The 22593-nt window shown below is 45.5% G+C and overlaps 1 protein-coding gene across 2 annotated transcripts in view; it reads left to right on the forward strand.

Annotated features, from left to right (window-relative positions):
• UBXN7 (UBX domain protein 7) overlaps positions 1–22593 on the forward strand; it is a 47949-nt gene that overhangs the window by 3602 nt on the left and 21754 nt on the right. Inside the window, exons 2-4 of one of the 2 annotated variants that reach the window (XM_015416064.1) lie at positions 5698–5845; positions 7535–7602; positions 11771–11836. In XM_015416064.1, the coding sequence (XP_015271550.1) occupies positions 5698–5845; positions 7535–7602; positions 11771–11836 (282 nt within the window). The remainder of the gene's footprint in view (positions 1–5697; positions 5846–7534; positions 7603–11770; positions 11837–22593) is intronic. The other variant, XM_015416065.1, reaches the window with a different exon arrangement.

Here is a 22593-nt window from a genome sequence, read left to right on the forward strand (position 1 = left end):
AAAAAAGAGAAAAAATCGTTCTGGAAGCTTGGGACTTTATCGGGAAGGCGGATCGGAAGTTGCAAAGTGACAAATGCATGCTGTGACCTGAAAGCGATGACCCGGGAGAGAAGCAGTGAAACGGAGAGGAGCACGTAGAGGAGGACCTCCCCTGTCGTTTTGGAGAAGAAATCAGCCCGAAGATGGAAGAACCAATTCGCAGGGTGTCTGAAAAGCCATTTATTAACAGTTTAACAGTGGGACACTACTAATTCCTTTTTTTTTAACATTCTTTTAACTGAGATGATGAAAGACGATTGACCACCACAATGAAGCCAAAGAAGATTTTTTTTAACTAATTTTAACAGACTAACAAACTAATGGAAACATCACTCGACCTTTTCTTTACCCCGCTATATACCCTCCCCCCTTTCTAATATAAAAAGCAATAAAGTTCTCTCCTTTTTAGGAGAGTTTATAAACGAGAAAAAAAAAAGCTAATAAGCCTTAATTCATACATTATCAGTGCAGCATGGTAACTGCCAAAAAGACTACTTCTGGTTGGATGCTCTGTTCCACCAATAATGTGTGGACTTATTGCTACTACTGTTGAGATGTAAAATAACCACATGAATAAGATGTCTCATGCACCCGAGACATCCAAATGTACTGCTATGAGATGGGTGCTGACTGGATAAATGTCTACTTCCTGGTAGCACATGAACTGTGACTAAGCTTAGTGGCTAAATGTAATGTGTTAATTATACATTGTGTGAAGAAGCATTACCTTTTTTCATTTATGGAACCTACCACCTGTCAATTTCATCAGTTGATTTCATTAGATTACCTTGTATGACATTTCATTGAGAGAAATTTCTCCCAGCTCTTTTCATACTGTACATAATTTTACAAAATCTGTTGACTCACAAACTAGTCTTTTTTCCTGTTCTAGAAAGCCCCAACATTTTAAGCTTTTTCTAGTGGGAAAGATGCTTCAGTGTCCTGATCATTTATGTTGACCTTTTCTGTACGTTTTCCAGCTCTGATTTAAAGTTCGTTAGACTGCATGTACAGCTGAAGTTGATGCTGTGTAACAAAAAGCAGAACATGTTGTGCTTAGATTATAGAAGCCCCTTTTATGCAGTAATCTTCAATGACAACCAATTAATTTATGTCTGAAAATAGATAAATGTCATAATAAGAGTGATCTAAACTCCTGTTTGTGGGAGGCAAGAGCTAAAAATGGGACAGCTAAAGGAGAAGTACATTACTAAACAAAATTATTTCACAATGTTAAATCACACTGCTTTTAATTGGTCTGGGCTGTTTCAGTTCTTAATGCTGAAGCAACTGTATCCCTAGGAGGCCAGTGTTCCCTTGAAAAATAGTGTAGATAAATAGAATTCCTAAGGGATCATAATGTTATTGAACATTTCCCTTTATCCAAACAAGGCATCTCTCTCCTGCAATGGGCTTGGGGGAGCAAACTTTCGTTACTGATATTGTATTGGCTGTACTTCCCCTACCTTCTTTTAATATTACAGAGTTTGCATATGTTGCATTGGAACACATACTTTGTATTGCAATTAAACTATATTACAGTTAGAAATCATTCTGGCATTACAACTTACTACTTCGTTAGTTCTAAAGGGCAGTTCTAAAGGGCTTATTTGAAAAGATTGTATATGGCATGGAGGGAATGTGACAGTATAATTTCTAGCATATACGGCTACAAAAATTTCTAGAAGACCAACGTTTCAAAACCCACGTTTGTGTGCCTTTTATACTAACATGTTTGCAACTAATTTTAAGCAGGGTTTCTCAGAATTTCAGTAAATTCTGTTAATTTAAAATAAAGTTTTGAAATTTTGCAGTTATAAGGGTGAATACTAAACTTTTTTTTCTACAAATAGAATTATGGGTTTTTTAATGCCACCATGTCTAATTTTAGCCTCGTTGTAGAACATGTTTGAGTCTTGGATCAGTGGAATGCTAAGTTTGGAAATTGGCTTTTCATCTTTACCTGAAGGTTCTGTTTTCTAGGGAAGCTTCTCTTTTTTCTTTTTTATAGTCTCATTGCTGTGTTTCATACTGAAGGTTCAGTCTTGAATCTAAACTTCATATTTTGGAGCTGTCCCCTGCATTTTTGTTAGCCTTTCAGCCTGAGAGCCAATACATATCTGTAGATAGAACACTGGAGACCTTAGATCTTCAGTTGGTTCTTATTGTGGCATCTAGAGTACACTCTTCAGTACTTTTGGGGGGGGGTTGGTATTGTGCCTCCTACGCTTTTATCAATTGACTATGCCTAAATAACAGAGGACTTTTCTCTTGGCTACATTAAATGCTTTTTCCTTTGATGCTTTGCTTGGTAGATTCCAATATTCAGGTAAACCTTGTGGATCTGGAGCAGTTGAAATGTTGGCTCATATCTTCTTTGATTATATGCTGATGGCCCCCTGGAGAGTCCTGGATTTAGCCAATGGTTGCTTCTGGTGCTTCTTCCACTTCCCTGGCTTTTTGCTAGCTGATACTGAATTTGGCATCATGCTTGCTGTGGCAAAACTTTTGGCTTGCAGTGGCTTTAAGACAAGATTGGAATTAGCGAGTGGTAATAGTGTGATTTATGTTGTCCAAGTCATTGAATTTTTCAAAATAAAGTATTATATTTACATAGTTTGGTTGGATCAGTTTTTAATTTATGTTCTTAAGTGAAGTGCAAGTTTAGTATAACAATCCAGACCTATCAGGGCCATGTATCAGCACGATTACTTCAAAACAAATCCTGTTAAATCAATGGAATGTTTTGAGGTGTAAGTTTAATTGATTGATCATGGAGAGACTTCTAGAGCATGTTAAGTTTCAGTATGGAAGGGTCTGTGGCTCAGTGGTGGAGCAGCTTCTTTGCATGCAGAAGGTCCGAGGCTTGATTTTCTAGCATGCCCACTTAAAGAAGACTCAGGTAGGAGGTGATATGAATAACCTCTGCCTGAGACCGTGAAGAGCTGCTGCCAGTCAGAGTAAACAATATGGACCTTGTTAGACTAGTGGTCTGACTCGCTATAATGTCTCTTCATGCGGAACATGAATTTAAAGGCCTTTTCATCCTTGTATGTCCTTACGGGGCATCTAAGAGGTGCTACATTCACTTCCATTGCTACTTGAAGTGCGTGGGGTTGAAGCAAAATTTTGGTAAGTAGGTAGGTGTGCGATTCCCAATTCTTATTATTTTTATTTATTTATTTATTTGACTTGCAGGCCACCCTCCCCTGCACGCAGGGCTCAGTGTGGTGGACAACATTTCAACAGATAAGTTTACAAGCAGTGTTCCCCCTAAGCTGAGTTAGCGTGAGCTAGCTCAGCTTTTTAGCCTCCGGCTCACACATTTTTGTCTTAGCTCAGGAAGGATGGCTCCAGAGCAAACTAATTTATGCAGTATCCAAATCACTCATGATTTTAATGCCAGTAGCTCCCAAAGTAGAATTTTTGCTCACAAGACTCCACAGCTTAGAGGGAAAATTGTTTACGTCAATAAAAACAATTAAAAACAGTGACAAGTCAATAGCAATTTCAATTTTAGATGGTGCTTAGATAAACTGATTATATCCTTACCCCGTGAGGGGAGGGGAAGGAAGAAGGGAGCCAGGCTTGATGGAAAACTGTTACTGTTCTCCACCATAGGCCTGGTAGAACAACTCTTGTCTTGCAGGCCCTGTGGAACTGTACGAAGTCGCACAGGGCACAGATCTCATTTGGCAGAAAGTTCTATCAGGTTAGTGCCAGGGCCAAAAAAGTCCCAGCTCTTGTTGAGGACAGCCTGATATTTTTCGGGCCAGGGATCTCCTGGAGGTTCTTCTCACCTGAGTGTAATGCTCTTTGGGGGGTATACTAGGAGAGGCGGTCCCAAAGATCCCAGACCGTTTAGGGTCTTAAAGGTTAGAGCCAAGACCTTGAACCTGTTCCAGTACTCAACCCGGAGCCAATGGAGCTGTTGAAGCACTGCTTGAATGTGTGCTGTCACTGGGGTTCCAGTTAGAACCCACGCTACTGCATTCTGGACCAGTTGTAATTTCCGGGTCAGTCTCAAGGATAGCCCTGAGTAGAGTGAGTTACAGTAGTGTAACCTGGGGGTGAGCATTGCATGGATTACTGTGGCTAGGTCAGGGTGAGACAGGAAAGGGCTCAGTTGCCTGATCTAGCGCAGCTGGAGGAATGCTAGTCTAGCAACATTTGTGATCTGGGCCTTCATTGATAAGGAGGCATCCAAGACCACACCCAGGCTCTTGACAGTTGGTGCTGGTGTTAGAGGCACCCTGTCCGGAGTCGGGAGTTGATACCCCAACCATGACTCCCACCCACTCACAGAACCTCCATCTTTGATGGATTCAGTCCCAACAGGCTTTGTTTCAACCATCTGGCCACAGCCTCCAAACCCTTGCCATCATAGCTGGGGCAGCATCTGGCTGACTGCCCAACAACAGCTATAGCTGGGTGTCATCTGTGTACTGATGGCAACCCAGCCTGAAACGCCACAACAGCTGGGTGAGGGGACGCATGTAGATATTCAACAGCATTGGAGAGAGGATTTGCCCCCTGATGGACCCTGCATATCGGGGGTATCAAGGTGACACCCTCTCTCCTAGCACCACCTTCTGTCTCTGACCTTGGAGAAATGAGGTAAGCCACTTCAAGGCCATCCCACGGACTCCTACATCAGCAAGGTGGTTGGTTAACAGGTCGTGGTCGACTATATGGAACACTGCTGTCAGATCTACTAATAACAGCAGCGCCGACCTGCCTCGATCCGTCTGCCTGCAACAATAAGTCTGTGAGGGCGACCAGCTCTGTCTCATGATGGAAGCCAGACTGGAATGGGTTTAGAGCTGACCTCTTGCAGGAAGCCCTGGAGCTCTTCCACCACCGCTCTCTCAGTTACCTTGCCCAGAAACAAAAGGTTCGAGACTGGGTGGTAATTGGCGGGAACCATAGGATAGTTTCTTTAAGAGCAGTGTTACCCTGGCCTCTTTTACTCCCCCCCCCCCCCCCGGAGTTATTCTGTCTGGTATGAGTTTTTGTGAAGGAAGTAGTAAAGCCATGTATGAATAAGGAGGGTATTTGTTCTGGCGTCACTCTACACATGAGGGTTAACAGGCAAGGGTTCATAGCAAGGAATCCCTTATTTGTGGTCACTGCTGATCCTTCCTCTCTCCCAAAACCTGTAGCACAAATAAAGTCTTTGGGGCAGGCAGGAAAGGCATGTAAGAATTGTTCTGCTTTTACCTGCTCAAAAACATGGCATGATATGAAAGGGACTCTCTGTTTTCCAGTCAGAGGTTTGGGGAGAAGGGATGGGAATGTCTAGTTGTGCTGAGCTTTGGAACTGCCTTCAGCCTTGTGACTGGATGTATAAAAGTCATAGTTTTGTACTACGACAGGTATTTCAGGTGAAAGTGAGAGACATGAAAGATACTGGAATGCTTCTAGTCATTGACAGGACTTATGCTATATGTCATATTCCTCATTGCGATACAGAGGAGGGAAAGAAAACCTGTTTCTGTACAAGAATATGTACAGGGCTGTTGTTTCACCTGTTTCTGCCCAAAAGTATAAAAAACAAAGCATACTTTTTATGCAAGGAGATAGCATCACTACATTTAAGCATAAGTTTTCTTCTGTTGTGTGATCTGGGAACTGATTTTCTTTTTCATTGAATCACAGGTGCCAGTGAAAGTGTAGGCAAACATATGCTTGAAGCTTGCAACAGTAATCTAGAAATGGCTGTCACTATGTTCCTTGATGGCGGAGGGATAGCCGACGAACCCAGCACTAGTTCAGCAAGTGTATCAAACCTCCGGCCACACACAGAGTATGTACCTTTGTAAATATCTATGCTGTTACCTTTGAGAAATAGCTTTAAAATGTGCAAAGTAGCGGTATCAGAAGATGTACTATGAAGGTCTTAATTTCTCTTACTAAATTGCTTCCGAGCAAAAGCTGTTTTGCATATTACAAAGAAGTAAAGAAGATAAAAGCAAATAAGATGCAGTTCATACAGTGCTGCATTTGTTATCAGTTTAAAACATTTTTGCCCCTTTTGGGGAGATTTTTCATAGCTGTTAAGATGAAAGTAAAGACTGTTTTTGACTGTTGTTGACGCTTGCACCATTGCAACAGCAAGGCAGAATGTGCATGCCCCCCTGCACATACCCACCTGTGCTGCTGCCACCTACTTCAGCTGCAAAGTAGGCTTCAGAGGCACTGCTTCGCAACCTTTCTGTGCACTTGGTAATGGTCAGGGAGGTTTAGGAAGTGCCACACTTTCCAGACACTCCTCGCAATGGTAGAGGAGGAGATGCATTCCCCATGCACCTGTGTCAGTTGCTTTGGCTCCAAAGTGGGCTGTAGAAATGATGCCTTTAGAGCCTGCCCTGACTGGTAGGGTCTGCAGAGGAGACATGGTGAAGAGCACTGGATAGAGCATGGCCACTGTTAAATCTGCTATAATGTGTACAATAGTAAAAAAATAAATAGTAATAAAAGTTGAACTATGAGTCTCTTTTTATCTGAATAATAACTTTTATTGACTACAAAACTTGCTTGTTTTCTATTTTCATCTTTAACTCTCTCTCTCTCTCTCTGATGGCAAAAACTTAAGATAAAAGTAATAAGGCAGCATAGGATGCAGCAGTTTGCAGCTTTCTTTTACACTGTCAAATGCCATAAATATGCCAAAAACATGTTAATTTAAGGTTGATAAGAAAATAAGTATTGCATTTCCCTCCCCCTCCAAATTTCCATTTTTTCTACCCCTCCTGGCATTTCCAGTGGCTTCAAAATTTCTAAACATTTTATGCCTCTACTCATGTTATATTTGAACTGACCCAGTGAAACATTTACCATCAGTTAATGTACAAACTGGAATAATGATACATGATAATCAAGCTATTTTACTCCTGTTCACATGTTTGTTTGGGTTAATTAAAAAAGTGACTGATGCATTGTCTTATATCATCAAAGACATATCCCAGTGGGATATGCTAGTTGTGCTTGAGCATTGTGGAAGAATTTTAGTGTGCTGTTCATGGAGGCTGAGTAGAATTCATTGAAAGCTCTGTGCCTGAATTTGTGATCAGTTGTATTCCTTCATATAAAGTGGTGAAATATTGTTGGAATTCAGTTTATCAATTTTTATTCTGCTTAAGAGCCAACCTGTTCTATTGTCCCACTCCAAACAATGTCTGAATAGCCATTAAGAGACTGGTTGAGCAAAACATAAATCCTGCTATCAACCTTTATATTTTTTATAGTTTGCTGTTTATATGGAATGTCTTTATATATTAACATCTGTACTTTAACTACTAGGAATGAATCTCTCTTCACAGTACAATTAACACTTTGTTCCACATAGCTAACACTTGACATAACTGTATAGATTGAACTGGGTTGTAAATCTCAGATATAGGTTTGGTGGACACGGCCCTTGTCTGTATTCTTTGGTATATTGTGCAACAAATGCAGTTACTTTCAAGCAGCTGTGTGTGTTTACTCTTTATAGAGATGAAGTGAGAGCCCCCATTCCTCAAAAGCAGGAAATACTGGTAGAACCTGAACCTTTATTTGGTGGTAAGTGTGTTTCATTTTAATGGCTTCCTCTCCAAATGTGACTAAAGAGAATTCTTGCTGGACCATCTCCTTATCTAGGTTCCCATTATCCTTTCCTCACCACCACACTCTGGTCTATATTTTCAGCATGTGATCTTGCAGTTTACATTGAAGTGTTTATGCTTCTATCATATTTCCTGAAGTTGCAATTATGTATAGACATCCAACCTTTCATATTTAATTGGCATTCCTGAGAATATATTTCATGTACTTGTAAAGGATATACAATTCCCAGTTTTTATAGGCTTGCCAAGTCCCCCCAGGGGATGGGTAAACCCCCGCCCAAGAGGCCCGTTACCCAATGCCAGCAAATCAGGGCCCGGGGGGAACTCCACCCCCTTCCGGCACACGTCCCCAGCGTGATGATGTCACCCAGAGGTGACATCATCACACTGGCCACGTTGGGGGTGGAACGCTCTATGATTTGAGGGAAAACTCTATGGTTTTCCCTCGGATCCTAGTGGCCCCGCCCCCAACGTGCCGACGTGATGACGTCACCTCCGGGTGGCGTCATCGTGGCAGTGCGCACGCAAAGCGCGCACACACAGACTCCCGGGACGGCACAGGACTCCCCCAGGGTAAGTGAATTTGGACTTGGCAACCCTAAGTTTTTAGATGGAGAACTGAGGCAGAAGAGTAGTGATCTATACAGGAGCACCCGATGAATCAGTTCCTGGTAAAATATTCTGATAGGCGGTATTGGCTCTTCTTTCTGACAGAATAATGAATATCCTCAATCTAAAGGGGGAATAGTTGATGTTCTTAATATAGGATAACACTGTAACAAGAAGCTGGTAGCCAGCTCTTCAAGGAAGCGTGGCTGCTACTTTGGAATATATTCATGAAGTGCACCTACTGTTTGTGATTAGAACCTATGTTATAAGCGTTATAACACTTTAGGCTACTTTTCAGTTTCTCATAAAATGACATGAGATCTGGTCCCTGAATGATGGAGGTATATGAAGTTACCTCCTCATCCCATCAGTCTCCACTTCCTGAGTCTGGGGCCCAGTAAAGCTGATATAGGTTGCCATTGCCTGCCTCTGCATTGCAATCCTGGACTTCCTTGGTGGTCTCCTAGATAACCCATAATGGCAGCTGAGCTCTCACAAGGTGAACTTGTTGCACACTTTAGACCAGGAGTGGCCAAACTGCAGCTCGAGAGCTGCATGTGGCTCTTTCACACAATCTAATTTAATATTAATAAAAAGATGTGCATATTTTTTCAATACAACTTGTATGTAATATTTGTGGGGGGTTTTGTGTTTTTTTTATGCCCCCCGGAGGGGATTTTTTATTGCATTTTTTAATAATCAATACAAACTACAACAGAAAAAGGGTAAGGGACTAAACTAGGGACAAAGCAAAGATACCCACTAATGACTAAAAACCCAAGAGAGGAGATCTTCTAATCAGTTTAAACATACATCAAGTCTTAATCTCATTAATCTCATTATGAACTAAATAAAAAAAAAATTTTGTTAACTTTTCCCCCCATCTTAACTGATATTAGGAAATACCCCAAAGCATCTAATTTCAAAATCTTCAAAAAGCACAATTCAGAGTCCTTCAGCCTTCATTTCTTTTTTCCCAGTCTCTTCCGCAGTTTATAAGGACTTTTAGGAGCTGCTGCCCCTTTCTCTGAAAGAGAGTCCTCTCCGGAAGATCCCGAGTCTAGCTCGCCACTGGACTTGCTGTTCGTCCCTTCTTTTTCTTCCTCCACTGGCCCTCCCAACTGGACTCTTAAAAATTCCCATGCTTTCAGAACAGAGTCAATCTTTTCTTTTTTATCCTTAATTTTGAAGGTAACGTCTTCTGGAATTAGCCATCTGTATCCAATGGAGTATGTCTGAAGAAAGAGAGTTAGTTCTTTGTATTTCTTTCTCCTTTGTCTTATTTCAAATGGAATGTCTTTTAGTACTCTGATGACATTCTCCCCATCTCTCAGGAGTGCTCCAGATACTGCTTTCAAGATTGCATCCCTCACATGCCTCTTTGAGAATCTTACTACAATTTCCCCAGGCAGATTATTTTTCTTTATGTATCCTGAATATGACCTAAAGGCCACATCCATTTCGCTTAACAAGAGTTCCGCCTTCATATCTGTCACTGGGGCCAATAGTTCACTCATCCTTTCCTTCAGATTCTCTCCCTTGGTCTCTGGCATGCCCTGGAAGCGAAGAATCATGTTAGTCTTTTCCATTTGTAATTGTAGCAGCTGATCTTCTGTAGAAACTTGCTTCTTTTCCAGTTTTTGTACTTTCTTCTTCACCTTTTGTGCAGTGGCGTCCACTTCTTTCACCTTCTCAGCTGTTTGGTTCATCATTTGCAAAGTCTCATTTATCTGCATTTGCTGAGTGGTGATGCACTGGGTAATTTTCGTCATCTGCTCTTTGAAGTTATTCATCTGGTCCATCAGGGGGTGCATGGATTCTGCCAAAGTCTTTGCCAGCTCGTTGGTTCCTTCCGGTTTTGGGCTCTCTGTTACTTTCGATTTCAAAAGTTTCTCTTTCTCCGTCCTCTTCCCCGCCACCATCTTTATCGATTGTTTACTTTTGCAATTTTTTAAAAAGTCTCTGAATATGCGCTCAAACACTCAGTCTCGCCTTGGTAAGTACTCCTTGACAGTTTTAACCGCGTTTTCTTCCACTCCCCCCCTCATTCGCTCATAAATTCATGCGCATGGGAGGCGTCCCTCCCCCGCTCGCCTGATTTTCTGTTCCGTGGGATAGGGTGGGGAGCTTTCTTTTCCCTTTAATCAACACTTAAGTCTGACTCACGTTCATAATTGGTCTTCCGACCTCGATTCCACTCCATTTCTGACGCTCGATCTCCTGCGCTTGCCCCGGTCAGCGTCACTAAGCCCATTCGGTCTCGCAGCACGGAGAACCGTCAGAACGGAGAGGCGCCTCAATTCTCCGGCATTACGCCATCGAAGAGGTGACCTCTCGGAACTTCCATGGCCAGGGTCCCTTCAGCCGGGTCCCTGGGGGGGTGGCGAACCTGCACCCCCCCTCCTTCGGCTGGAGCGCAGCTTCACCCCCGGGAGGTCCGGGAGGTGAGTCTGCTAGCACGCCGCCATCAACTGGACGTTTTCCAAACGTGTGTGTAATATTTGTTCATGTCTTGTAGCTCTCAAACATCTGACGTTTATTCTGTGTGGCTGTTACATTAAACAAGTTTGGCCACCCCTGCTTTAGACTTTAGTCAACCCCACCCCCTTTTAAGAAAACTTTTCATCTATTTCTCTAAATCTTGGGAGGGTTGTCTCTCTCAAACATTGTGTGGTTTTGTGTTTTTTTAAAAAATCTGCATGTTGGTGGCTACCCACTGTCAAAGAGTTAATGTCAAGACAGTTTCCTTTAGCCATGCTCTTTGGTATAATCCACATAGAGAGAACAGCATGGTATCTTTTGAAAGAGTTAGTTAAAAGTTGGACTGGCTTTGTTTTCAGAAGTCCCTCCACCCCGGGGCTGCCTTCCTTGATAGGTGTGGTGAGTATAGGACAGACATCGTTTGTGTCAACATAATCAAACATGATCTGAGGACTAGAAATAGAAATCATATTCTGATGAGTATTCATGTGTACGTATGGCAGGGATCTGCAACCTTCTTCAGCCTATGGGCACCTTTGGAATTCTGCCACAGGAGGAGGAGCCAACCACAAAATGTCAGGGAATGAGGTCATGTATAACTTTAATAGTAACTCTTCAATATTTCAGGGAGAAGCTCTGTTTAACAGGGTGACTTTTAAAACGAATGGTTTGTTTAAAAATATTTTCCTTCATATACCTTCAGTCACACAGTGAAGATTCTTGTGTTGTGGTGGCAGCATCTGCCAGTGCAACATTTTAAAAAATCTGCACAGCCAGTCAGAAGCTCTGCTTAGCAAAAGCTCCCACCTGACCCTGCCCACTTTCCAAAAATACTTGGCAGGCTCCAGGACAGGTTTTGGTGGGAACCATGGTAGGGATCCCTTGCATATTTGATTATAGATATTTTAGGATAATGTAATCACCCTTGACTCCAAAAGATATCCTGAGGCTTCAGCTTTTTTATTTGTAGATCCAAAATGCAATTCTATTGAAAGATTTTTTTATGGTTAATGTGTACTTCTATTCTTGTTCAGCTCCAAAAAGGCGCAGACCTGCTCGTTCAATATTTGATGGTTTTCGAGATTTCCAGACAGAAACCAGTAGGTATCTGTGGATCATTATGGTATTCTTTCACACACTATGGCTTTGGTTATTGGTTGTACCCAGAGCGGGCAATTTGGAGCCTTTACATTTCCTGATCCTGACTGTGTTGTGTACCCTGTTAGACCATTGCATCATATAGCCACAAACAAAATAACCCATTAGTATATGCATAATATCACTTTGCAGAGGAGGAGTGGACTGTAATTTAAATTAAGAAAGTCCCTGGTGTCAGCAGAGGTAAACTGCATATATTATCTGGAGAGCCAGATAGGTTCCTTCCTGTTTAGATGCAATTATTTAACTAAGTTGTTTTTGTTAAGTGGGACTGGAATTTGAGATCAGGCTAATTATAGCAGATAACTGTCATTTGCAATATAATTTATTAAATCAGTGCTCTACAAGTCCCATCACCAGGATTAGCACCCTCTCCTTTGGAAGGGGTGTCACTTTTGTACTGGCTTTTGCAGAAAGTAGAAGCAATGGAAGAGACTTGCACGTCTTTGCCAATGTTCCATGGAAAACAAAACATGATGTAGCCCCTTCTCCCCCCAAGTTCTGTAGCAGCCACACAAATGACAGGTAAAGGGCAGGGTTTTCAGAGAGGGCAAGAAGTGGCCCAAATCCATCTTGTCTACATCTTTTCCAGCGCTTCCATAGACCTTGAGTAAGTGGCCAAAAAGCTTGTAGCATTTCTTGCCCTCTGTGAAACCTCTTATAAGTTGAAACAAGGCCCTGTCCCTCTCCTAACAATTCTGTATGTGCGAGAAGACTCACTAAGGTTGGGGGAAAGAGGGTTTGTTTCATTTTCTTGCTTCTGCCTCCTGCAAAGCTTCAGAAAAAAGAGACAAATTCTCCCCCCCTCCCCCCCAACTTGAGCAGAGGGTAGAGGCTCTTGGTGGCTGCTGGCTGATAAACCAAACAGTAATTTACAGCCTGCTGCATATTAGATACTCAGCTTGGATAAATGCCATTACTTGTGTTCTGAAAGAGATTGCAGTCACAAATTTAAAAAAGCTATAGGTTGACAGTTCCCCAAGGCTTTTGTTTTTTGTTCCTCCTCCTCTCTCTCAACTTTTATACCACAAGGAAATGAAATTGCTCCTTTTTAAAGACACTATGAGCAAAAATAGTGTTTGTTGTTACAAAATTTATGTTGTCATATTGTCATCTTTGGACATTGTACTTTTGGATTTTTCTGTTAGGTTTTCAGCATTCCTAGATATTAGCACTGCAGATACCAGGGGTCAGTTAAACCAGTTATCAAGCTTATTGTTGATCAGGCCACTTCGAATAAAATTTTTCAAATCACTATTTGAGGCATGAGGTCTTGCATAACTCTTATTTTTTTATCAGCTATGACACATGTCGCCTTCATTCTAGCTTTTAGTTTCAAATGTTCTTTTCTCTGCCTCTCAATAATGCTTCATCAGCCTTTTCAGTATTGAAAAAATTATTAAAATGAGACATGTTTGACCTTCTAGATACTTTGGTTTAGTTCAATGCACAATGGATACAGTTCTTGACAGTATTTGAAGTTAAGATAAACATCTCAGTGTCTCATTCATATAAACATGTTAAATCTGTGGAAAGTAACCCACAGATCTTCATCGTGGTCTCTGTGCAGTCCCACAAATGGGTTGGGCGCCTGCCCACGACCTCGACCGGAGAACATTCCAGAGCTTTCCTCAGGAGTCTTTTTGGTGGGCTCTCTTCCCGCCCTGGGGAGCAGTCACGCACTGCACATGCCTGGAGTGGGGGAGAGAGCCGCCTCCCACTCAGTTCTTCGACTACCTTTGTGTTCGCACCTCACTAGCGTCGTTCTTCAAATTGCCTCAGCTGAGTACTTCTCTCCTGATTTCGTCTTCTTATTCTTTTCATTTCTCCATATTCCTACTTATTCTCCTGGGGGAAAAAAATTACTATTTTCCCTCACTTTCATTTCTGTCTGCCCCCCCCCCCCCCCCCCGGCCGGGGAGGTGTTTGTATGGGACGCACAAAATTCTTTAAGTCATGTCGCCATTGCCCAGCCAAATTTCCTCCCAACGACGGCCACGATCTTTGTTTGTTTTGTCTGGGCGAGTCTCACTGGGTTGATTCCTGTCCCCATTGCACAAACTACCCGTCAGGCCCACAGAAATAGGGCGGCCCGACTTAGAACGTCTCTCCTTGAGGCAGCTTTGTGCCCAACGATGTCTTCAGTTGCGTCCCAGTCTTCTGCTCCGCAAAAACACTCCGACAGTGCAAAACCTCTAAAGCACGAAGACAAACAGTCGGCTAAGCCGAAATCGAAGCCCTCGGTGTCGACATCGGCTCCAAAGCTCGATCTCATAGTGATCTCCGGTCTCTCGACATCGACTCCGGTGGTATCTTCTGCGGGCCCCACCTTCACATAAGCCTAGCCTTCAGCTGCCGCTGCCTACCTTGTCTTCACCATCAGGGTGTATTCCACCTGCTCAGCGTTCAGAGTCGCCTGTCCAGCACTCTTCCTCTCATTGTGCCTCTCAGTCTCGCTCCCAAGACTCCCATATGCACATCCACCTTTTGGATGACAGGGAACATTTCATGCTAAGTCGATCCAGGTTGAGGTCTCGCTATACTTGCAGACCACACCATTACCATCACTTGCCCTCTCCATCGAGATTGGCATCCGATTATAGATCCTGGTCTCCAGATGTCAGGCACCGTAGAGCGTATTACCCTTGCTCTTACTCCAGGTCTTCTACCCTTTGCCCAGATTCTTACCAAGATTCTTGCCGAGACAGCTACGGAGGCCAGCCAACTTCGTCCTATTCCAGGCGTTTCCACTCGGTAGCCTCAGTCCATTCCCTGGGGCTAGATCAGCATTCAGATGTATCAATGTCTGCAGATGCCCCAAAGCGTTCTCCATTAGAACCTTGGTATCGCCCCTCCACTGATGACCAAACGCCTATTGATGTCTCTCAACCACTTCAATCACCTTCTCCGGTCTCGATATCTAAACATTCTGTGTCTGGTGATCTTGACCCTGATATCCTTCCTATCGAGGACGAGACTCATTGCTCGGGTTCCATCTCTCCCACTGAAGGCCTGAAAGCCTATTTGGAGCTTGTTACGCAAATGGCCACAGTTCTTCAAGTGCAGGGTTCTGCTGAAACCCCTGCAGTGACTGATGTCGTTCATAAGTTAGTGCAAGCAGATTTGCCACCTTCGACAATTCTCCCGTTACTTCCAGTCCACCTTTCGGTCCTCAAGGAGTCTTGGGACCATCCTGCCTCCATCACTCCGATATCGAAATGTTATGATGGCCTTTATAAGGTTCAAGAATCTTTCGGAAAATTCTTGTTCAATCAGCCTCCACCGAACTCGATGATTGTACATTCCTCTTCTAAGTCTAAATAACCTGATCTTCGACGTGGTCTCTGTGCTTCACACCCATGGGATACAGTGCACATGCGCTGGATCGATTGGCATTGTAGCAAGCTCTTAACGGGTTTCGCGCCCAGACCTCAGGCATGTGCAGGAACCCCACTGTGCATGCCCAGAGGGGTGGGCACGGACATCCCACCAGTCCCTTTCTTTCCGCCGCGCTGGAAGCATCTTCCTTTCGTCGGTCTGATCGGTACTATTTTTTCCTCAGAGGCTCTTCAGATTTTTGTCAGTTGTTTTTATTTCTCGTTATTTTTCACTAATCTTTGTATCGTTCGTTCTTTTCTTAAAAAACTGTTAATGTTGAGGGGGATGTTTTTTCATTTACCTCAGTTTGGCCTTCAGGCTCCCCCCCCCACCTTTTCCCCTTCTTCTCCGTGTTACTTATTTTATGGAGAAGAAGTGGGGCTTTTTCAACCGCTGCAAGGGTTGCGGCAGTAAGCTCGCTCCACCTGACCGCCACACCCTTTGTATTTTTTGTTTGGGGGAGACACACCGACTAGAGTCTTGTCGGCACTGTGCTAGGTTTTCTAACCAAACTAGGAAAAACCAAGCGGCACGCCTCAAAGTAGCGCTAATGGAGTCAGCATTTCATCCTCCCTCAGCGATGGATTCAGAAAGACCATCAACATCAACAGCTCCGGCATCGAAGCCCTCCTCCGACGTCGGCCAATTGACGTCGAAGCCTATGGCATCGAAGGCGCAGTCTTCCACTCCAACGACGAAGAAGCTGAAGCCCAGCAAGGAGTATAAGTCCGCCAAAAAGGGTTCCTCCAAGTCCCTAAAGGCGGTGAAGATGGGAAAGGTAGAGGCGTCTGCACCGGCTAATGCCCCTAACGTGCCCCCTGCTCTGACGGCAGTATCAGTATTGGAGGCTCAGGCCGCTCCACCGATACCGACCATCCAGTTTATGGACTGTCCTGTACACCAACTTGACCAAGACATGTTGGTAGACATGCGTCCTTTCTCTGATATCGATAATGTTGAGTCCTTAGTCACCCCCGCGGCACGGATCGCTCTCCTTCTCAGTTGTCTACATCGACGGTCTCCGAGGCCCATGCCGATATTGATGCAGGTCGGCATCGACAGATCTCCAGGAGCACTCAGCGTCATCCCGTCTGATTCCTGAGCCTGTCGATATCGATGAGTGAGCTTATAGGGGCCGTTCTCAGAGACAGGACACTACGCTGTCTCCCGGACGCTCCCGCTCCAGAAGTTGATCTTTATGCCCCCACCTCCAGCTCTCTCTTGGGATCACCGCCAACTGCTATGGGGCTTATCCACCTCCATCCATGCCGTGGTTGACTCCGGCGGGATACTCAGATTGGGATCGTTACTCTACCCACTCTGCCCACAGATCATGGTCACCCCATAGATCCAGACCCTCAGCATCTCTCTTTCGTCCTCTGAATCACCCATCGGATGACCCTTCCCAACATCGACCGGATCTCTATCATCCTCCCAGTCCTCCGGTTCCACCACCGACGGAATCAACCAGCCACATTAAAGCGACTCCGGTTCAATTGCCAAACTTGGCGGTGGGACAGGTGGATAGTGAGGTGGAAGTATGCGTCTTGGAGGTCGAGAATGGCCATCCAGACGTTCTTTTGTAGAAGTGGCAGAATCTGCTGTAGGGACACCATGCGGAAGCGGTGGTATTTGACAAAGCTGTTTAGCGCCCGTAGGTCTAAGATTGGTCGAACGCCTCCATCCCGCTTTGGGACGGTGAAATAGTGGGAATAGAATCCCTTGCCCTCTAGATGTAGCGGCACCTGCTCGATGGCTCCCTTCTGCAGAAGGACAGACACCTCTTCGAGGAGGGCCGAAGAAGTGGGTGTGGAGATTCCTCAGATTCCTCAGATTCTGTAGAGAAGGATTCTGATACCGGGGGCTTCAGAGGTCCTTACCTCCCCTGACCACAAATCTCCTAACCAGGCAGTAGGAGATGATCAGCCCATATCTCCATCGGACAATCTAACTTCATATGCAGACCTCATAAAAAGAATGGCCCACTCTCTTAGCCTCTCAGTTGTGCAGCAGCAACCACAGGTTACAGATATCGTACAACTGGATACGTCAATGGCCATAGCATTGCCTATGTCCACGGTCTTACTACAGGCAGCGAAAGCGCCATAGCATAAACCCTCATAGGCTCCAGTGTCAACAAGGCACTTGGACCATATGTATAGAGTCCAGGAAACAGGAGCAGAAATTTTATTCTCCCATCCCCAACCATGGTAGTTACCTCTTCATCCAAGTCCAAGAGAACACATTCTGCACCTTCAGACAAGGAGAGCAAAAAACTAGATGCATTCGGGCGACGTTTCTACTCTACGGGAGCGCTAGGAGTGAAGGCCACCAACTACTTAGCATCAATGAGTAGGTGTTAGTACACTTTCTGGGAACGGTTTTCTGAACTTCTGGCTCACCTTCCAGAAGACAAACTTCAGGCAGCCCACGTAATCCAAAAAGAAGGCATGGTACTTGCAAAACAACAGATTAATACTTCCAAGCATGCCCTAGATGCTTCCTCCAGGACAATGGCTTCTGCAATAGCTTTACGAAGGTATTCCTGGCTCCGTACCACTAATCTTCCACCAGATACTAGGTCATACGTAGAAGACCTCTCCTTCGATGGCCTTGGTCTTTTTAACAGCACCACAGACACCATATTACAGGATATGGATAAGAGCATAAAAGCTTCTCGCGCTCTTGGAGTTTCATCTTCTACGAGGCAGCAATATCGGCCTCGTCCTTGGTCTAGATCCTGGCAAAAATGCACTCCAAACCATCAGTCTCCTGACCGGCTATGGAGGCCACGTACATTTTCCGGTGGTCAGAAGCCCACATTTCAAAAACCCAGATTTGGGTCGGGACAACAGTCTTCCCGCAATAAGCAGCCATAGTCCTCCAAGCAGGGTTTTTGACTTCCTTATCTCCAAGTCAAATCCAACCCATCTAACCACCTTTCTCCAAACCTGGCGTTACATCACCACAGACAAATGGGTGCTGTCCATCCTAACCCACGGCTACCGCATAGATTTTCTCCAGAACCCCATTACTCCTGTTTTCATCTCCACACCCACTTCTTCGGCCCTCCTCGAAGAGGTGTCTGTCCTTCTGCAGAAGGGAGCCATCGAGCAGGTGCCGCTACATCTAGAGGGCAAGGGATTCTATTCCCACTATTTCACCGTCCCAAAGCGGGATGGAGGCGTTCGACCAATCTTAGACCTACGGGCGCTAAACAGCTTTGTCAAATACCACCGCTTCCGCATGGTGTCCCTACAGCAGATTCTGCCACTTCTACAAAAGAACGTCTGGATGGCCATTCTCGACCTCCAAGACGCATACTTCCACCTCACTATCCACCTGTCCCACCGCCAAGTTTGGTGTAGTGGTTAAGTGTGCGGACTCTAATCTGGGAGAACCGGGTTTGATTCCCCACTCCTCCACTTGCACCTGCTGATGTGACCTTGCATCAGTCACAAGCTCTAGCACAGCTGTTCCTGAAAGAGCAGTTTGTGTCAGAGTTCTCTCAGCCCCACCCACCTCACAGGGTGTCTGTTGTGGGGAGGGGAAGGGAAAGGAGTTTGTAAGCCGCTCTGAGACTCCAAGTGAAGGGCGGGATATAAATCCAATCTCTTCTTCAATACCTACGCTTCGCTATTGGTCAACATCATTACCAATATACAGCCCTGCCATTCGGTCTCTCAAACGCGCCAAGAGTCTTCACAAAGACGATGGGGGTGGTCGCAGCCTTCCTCCGTCTCAAGGGTATCGCCATCTACCCATACATCGACGATTGGCTCTTGGTAGCGACTTCCAGGGACGATCTAGTCTCAAACATCCAGACGCTAGTCCTCCTGGAAAACCCAGGTCTACAAGTAAACCTGGAAAAATCTCAACTTTGACCGGTCCAAAAAATACAGTACATCGGTGTGTTCCTGGACTCCACAGCTTGCAGAGACTACCTGCCACAAAACAGAGCAGCTGACATCATGAATCTTGCCACTGTCATGCGTATTCGACCCTCGGTAACGGCCTTCCAAATATAGAGGCTCCTTGGTCTGATGGCTGCTACCACGTCCATCTTGGTCTTCGCCAGGCTGAAAATGCGTGTCCTACAAATTTGGTTTATTCACAATTTCAATCCAGAGAGAGAGACACACACCACCCTCCTATTCCCACCTGTCAAAGTACAGGACTCTTTACTTTGGTGGACTGTCCCTTCCAACCTATTCCAGGGAGCACCCTTCCATCCTCCATCACCCCAAATTACCCTAACTACAGATGCTTCCCTCTCGGGCTGGGGCGCCCACATGATGGGACTTTGTGTCGGGGGCAGATGGGACACTCAGAAACTAAAACGGAACATAAATTTTCTGGAACTGCTTGCGATACAGATCACGGTCACCAGTTTCCTGCCCCTGATCGAAGGGAAATGTGTCACTGTCCTCATGGACAATACTACTGCCCTCAGCTATGTGAACAGGCAAGGGGGCACAGTCTCCAAACGTCTCTGTGACCTTGCCCTCCGGCTATGGCACTTCTGCATTGCCCACAACATCTTCTTAGTCGCCACGCACATCCCGGGCCATATGAATGTGCAGGCAGACCACCTGAGTCGGGCAGGACTCAGTCTGCACGAGTGGGAATTGAACCCAACTTGCCTTCTCCCACTCTTCCGCAGGTGGGGGGTTCCCCAAATAGATGTTTTTGCCACCAGAGCAAACAAAAAGTGCCCTCTGTTCTGTAGCTGAGGTGGCAGGGACCCACAATCTCTAGGGGACGGTCTCCTCTATCCGTGGTCCAGAGGGTTTCTCTATCTCTTCCCTTCGCTGCCCCTGCTTCTGAGAGTGGTTTGCAAAATCATCACCGTCAGAGCAGACTGTGTCCTCATAACCCCGTGGTGGCCGCGGCAACCATGTGTCTCAACCATCCTCCACCTGTCAGCGGGGGTTTACCACCAATTTCCTCCAGCACAGGACCTCCTGTTCCTATCCGAGTCCCCTCTCCTATACCACGACATACCACGAATAAAGTTGACCGCCTGGAGAATAGCGTCAACAGCTTTTCCGCCTGCATAGCAAACGTTTTGCTAAACTCCAGAAAGCCCACTACGCGAAGATCATATCACTACAAGTGGCAAAAGTTCTGTTCCACCTTGGGTGATGATGCCCCTCGAGCCACCTCCGCAGGTCTCGAGAAAGTTTTTCCATTCCTTCTGTCTCTCGCTGACTTGGGACTTTCTCACTCCTCGTTAAAGGTTTACTTGGCTGCACTTTCGGCCTACCATGTTCAAGTTGAGGGATGCACACTGTTCTCGTACCCACTTTCTAAATGTTTTCTGAAGGAACTGTTGCACCTCTACCCTCCCATCAAAACTCCTGTCGTCCCTTGGGACCTTCCCCTGGTCCTTCGCCAACTCACCAGGAAACCTTTTGAACTGCTCGCAACTTGCGACCTAAAATTCCTGTTGTGGAAAACAGCCTTTTTAGTTGCTGTCACTTCAGCAAGACGAGTTGGAGAAATACTGGCTTTTAGACATGACACTCCTTACTGGTCATTTTTGCCAGACAGAGTCCGCCTTGTACCTGACATCTCGTTCCTGCCAAAGGTAGTGTCAGAATTTCACCTACAGGCAGAGGTCTTCCTCCCGGATTTCTTGCCGCCTCCGACATCCCCAGAGGAGAGGCTATTACACACCTTGGACACGAAGCGTGCGCTCCTGTTCTACTTAAATAGAACCAGTCCAACGAGACGTGACTCTCAACTTTTCGTATCCTATGCGCCAGCAAGGCTGGGCACTCGCATCACGGCTCAGCGCCTATCAAGATGGGATTGCGAGTCTCATCCGCCTCTGCTACCTTATCTCCAAGCAGCTATTGCCTGGCCCTATCAGGGCTCATTCAACTCAAGCTGTTCCCCTAATGGACATTTGCAGAGCCGCTACGTGGGCTATGCCTAACACGTTCATAAGGCACTATGCCCTAGACATCCGTAAGAACTCTCGTACCAACATGGGACGTCACATCTTATCCTCGGCTTCGCAGTAATGACCTGCCAGCACCCTCCTCCAGGTAAGCCACTGCTTGCTAATCTCCCATGGGTGTGAAGTACAGAGACCACATCGAAGATAAACAGGTTGCTTACCTGTAACTGGTGATCTTCGAGTGGTCATCTGTGCATTCACACACATGGGATACAGTGTGCATTTGCTGGATCGATCGGCATTGTAGCAAGCTCTTAACGAATTTTCACGCCCAGACCTCGGGCATGCGCAGGAACCCCACCACACATGCCCAGAGGGGTGGGCGCGGACATCCTGCCAGTTCCTTCGAACCGCCGCGAATCAACCACAATGCCGATCGATCCAGCAAATGCACACTGTATCCCATGGGTGTGAATGCACAGATGACCACTCGAAGATCACCAGTTACAGGTAGGCAACCTGTTTTTCGACAGTCCACTCCTCCCGACCTTGAGGGACGGAAGATTGATGCTATTGCCAAGAAAACTTACTCTATTGCATCCATGAACGTTAGAATTGATACCTATCTATCGTATCTTTCCGCTTATGCCTTTAATGTAGCCACTGCCATTCGTCCAGTTCTTGAATTTGTCCCAGAGGAACATCGTCTTACTTTGTCTGCTGCTTTATCCGAAATTTGTGCAATTTCCAAGCAACAGATCAACTCCATTAGTCATGCTGTCACCTGCTCTTCTAAAAGCCTCGCTTCTTCCATCACACTCCACCGTCGTGCCTGGCTTAAGAGTACTTCCTTGCAGACAGATGTTAAATTCAAAGTCGAGGATCTGCCTTTTGATGGCGAAGGACTTTTTCACTCCACTATGGATGAGGCTCTGAAAGCTGTCGATGACAGCAGGAAACAAGCTCGAAACCTTGGAGTTTCTACTTCGACGTCAAGGCCTCGATACCATTCCTGGAGGCCTTATTACAATAAATGTCAGCCATCGCCTGCTACTACCTCGCAGTGGAGGAAGAAATCATATGATTCTAATCCATCTCAACAACCACAACAACAAGCCCCCAAGAAGCCCCAGCAGCCCAAGCAGTCCGTTTGACCACCTCGAGGGCCTGCCACAGCCTCCTTCATTCACCCCTTCCGTTTGGACCTGACTCTTCCCTTTCCTTCCAACTTGGAAAGAAATTACCACCGACTCCTGGGTCCTTACCATCGTACAGGTCAGGTACGCCATAGAGTTCGCTTCGCCCCCAACCCTTCCTCACTTTGTCATCATGCCCCTGAATCCATCACTTTATCTAGAGGTAGACACGCTTCTCCACAAGGAAGCCATCGAGAAAGTCCCGAAGGCGCAACAAACT

Source organism: Gekko japonicus, unplaced genomic scaffold, assembly GCF_001447785.1.
Source record: "Gekko japonicus isolate JY-2015 unplaced genomic scaffold, Gekko_japonicus_V1.1 scaffold300, whole genome shotgun sequence".
In the NCBI taxonomy this organism is placed as follows: domain Eukaryota; kingdom Metazoa; phylum Chordata; class Lepidosauria; order Squamata; family Gekkonidae; genus Gekko; species Gekko japonicus.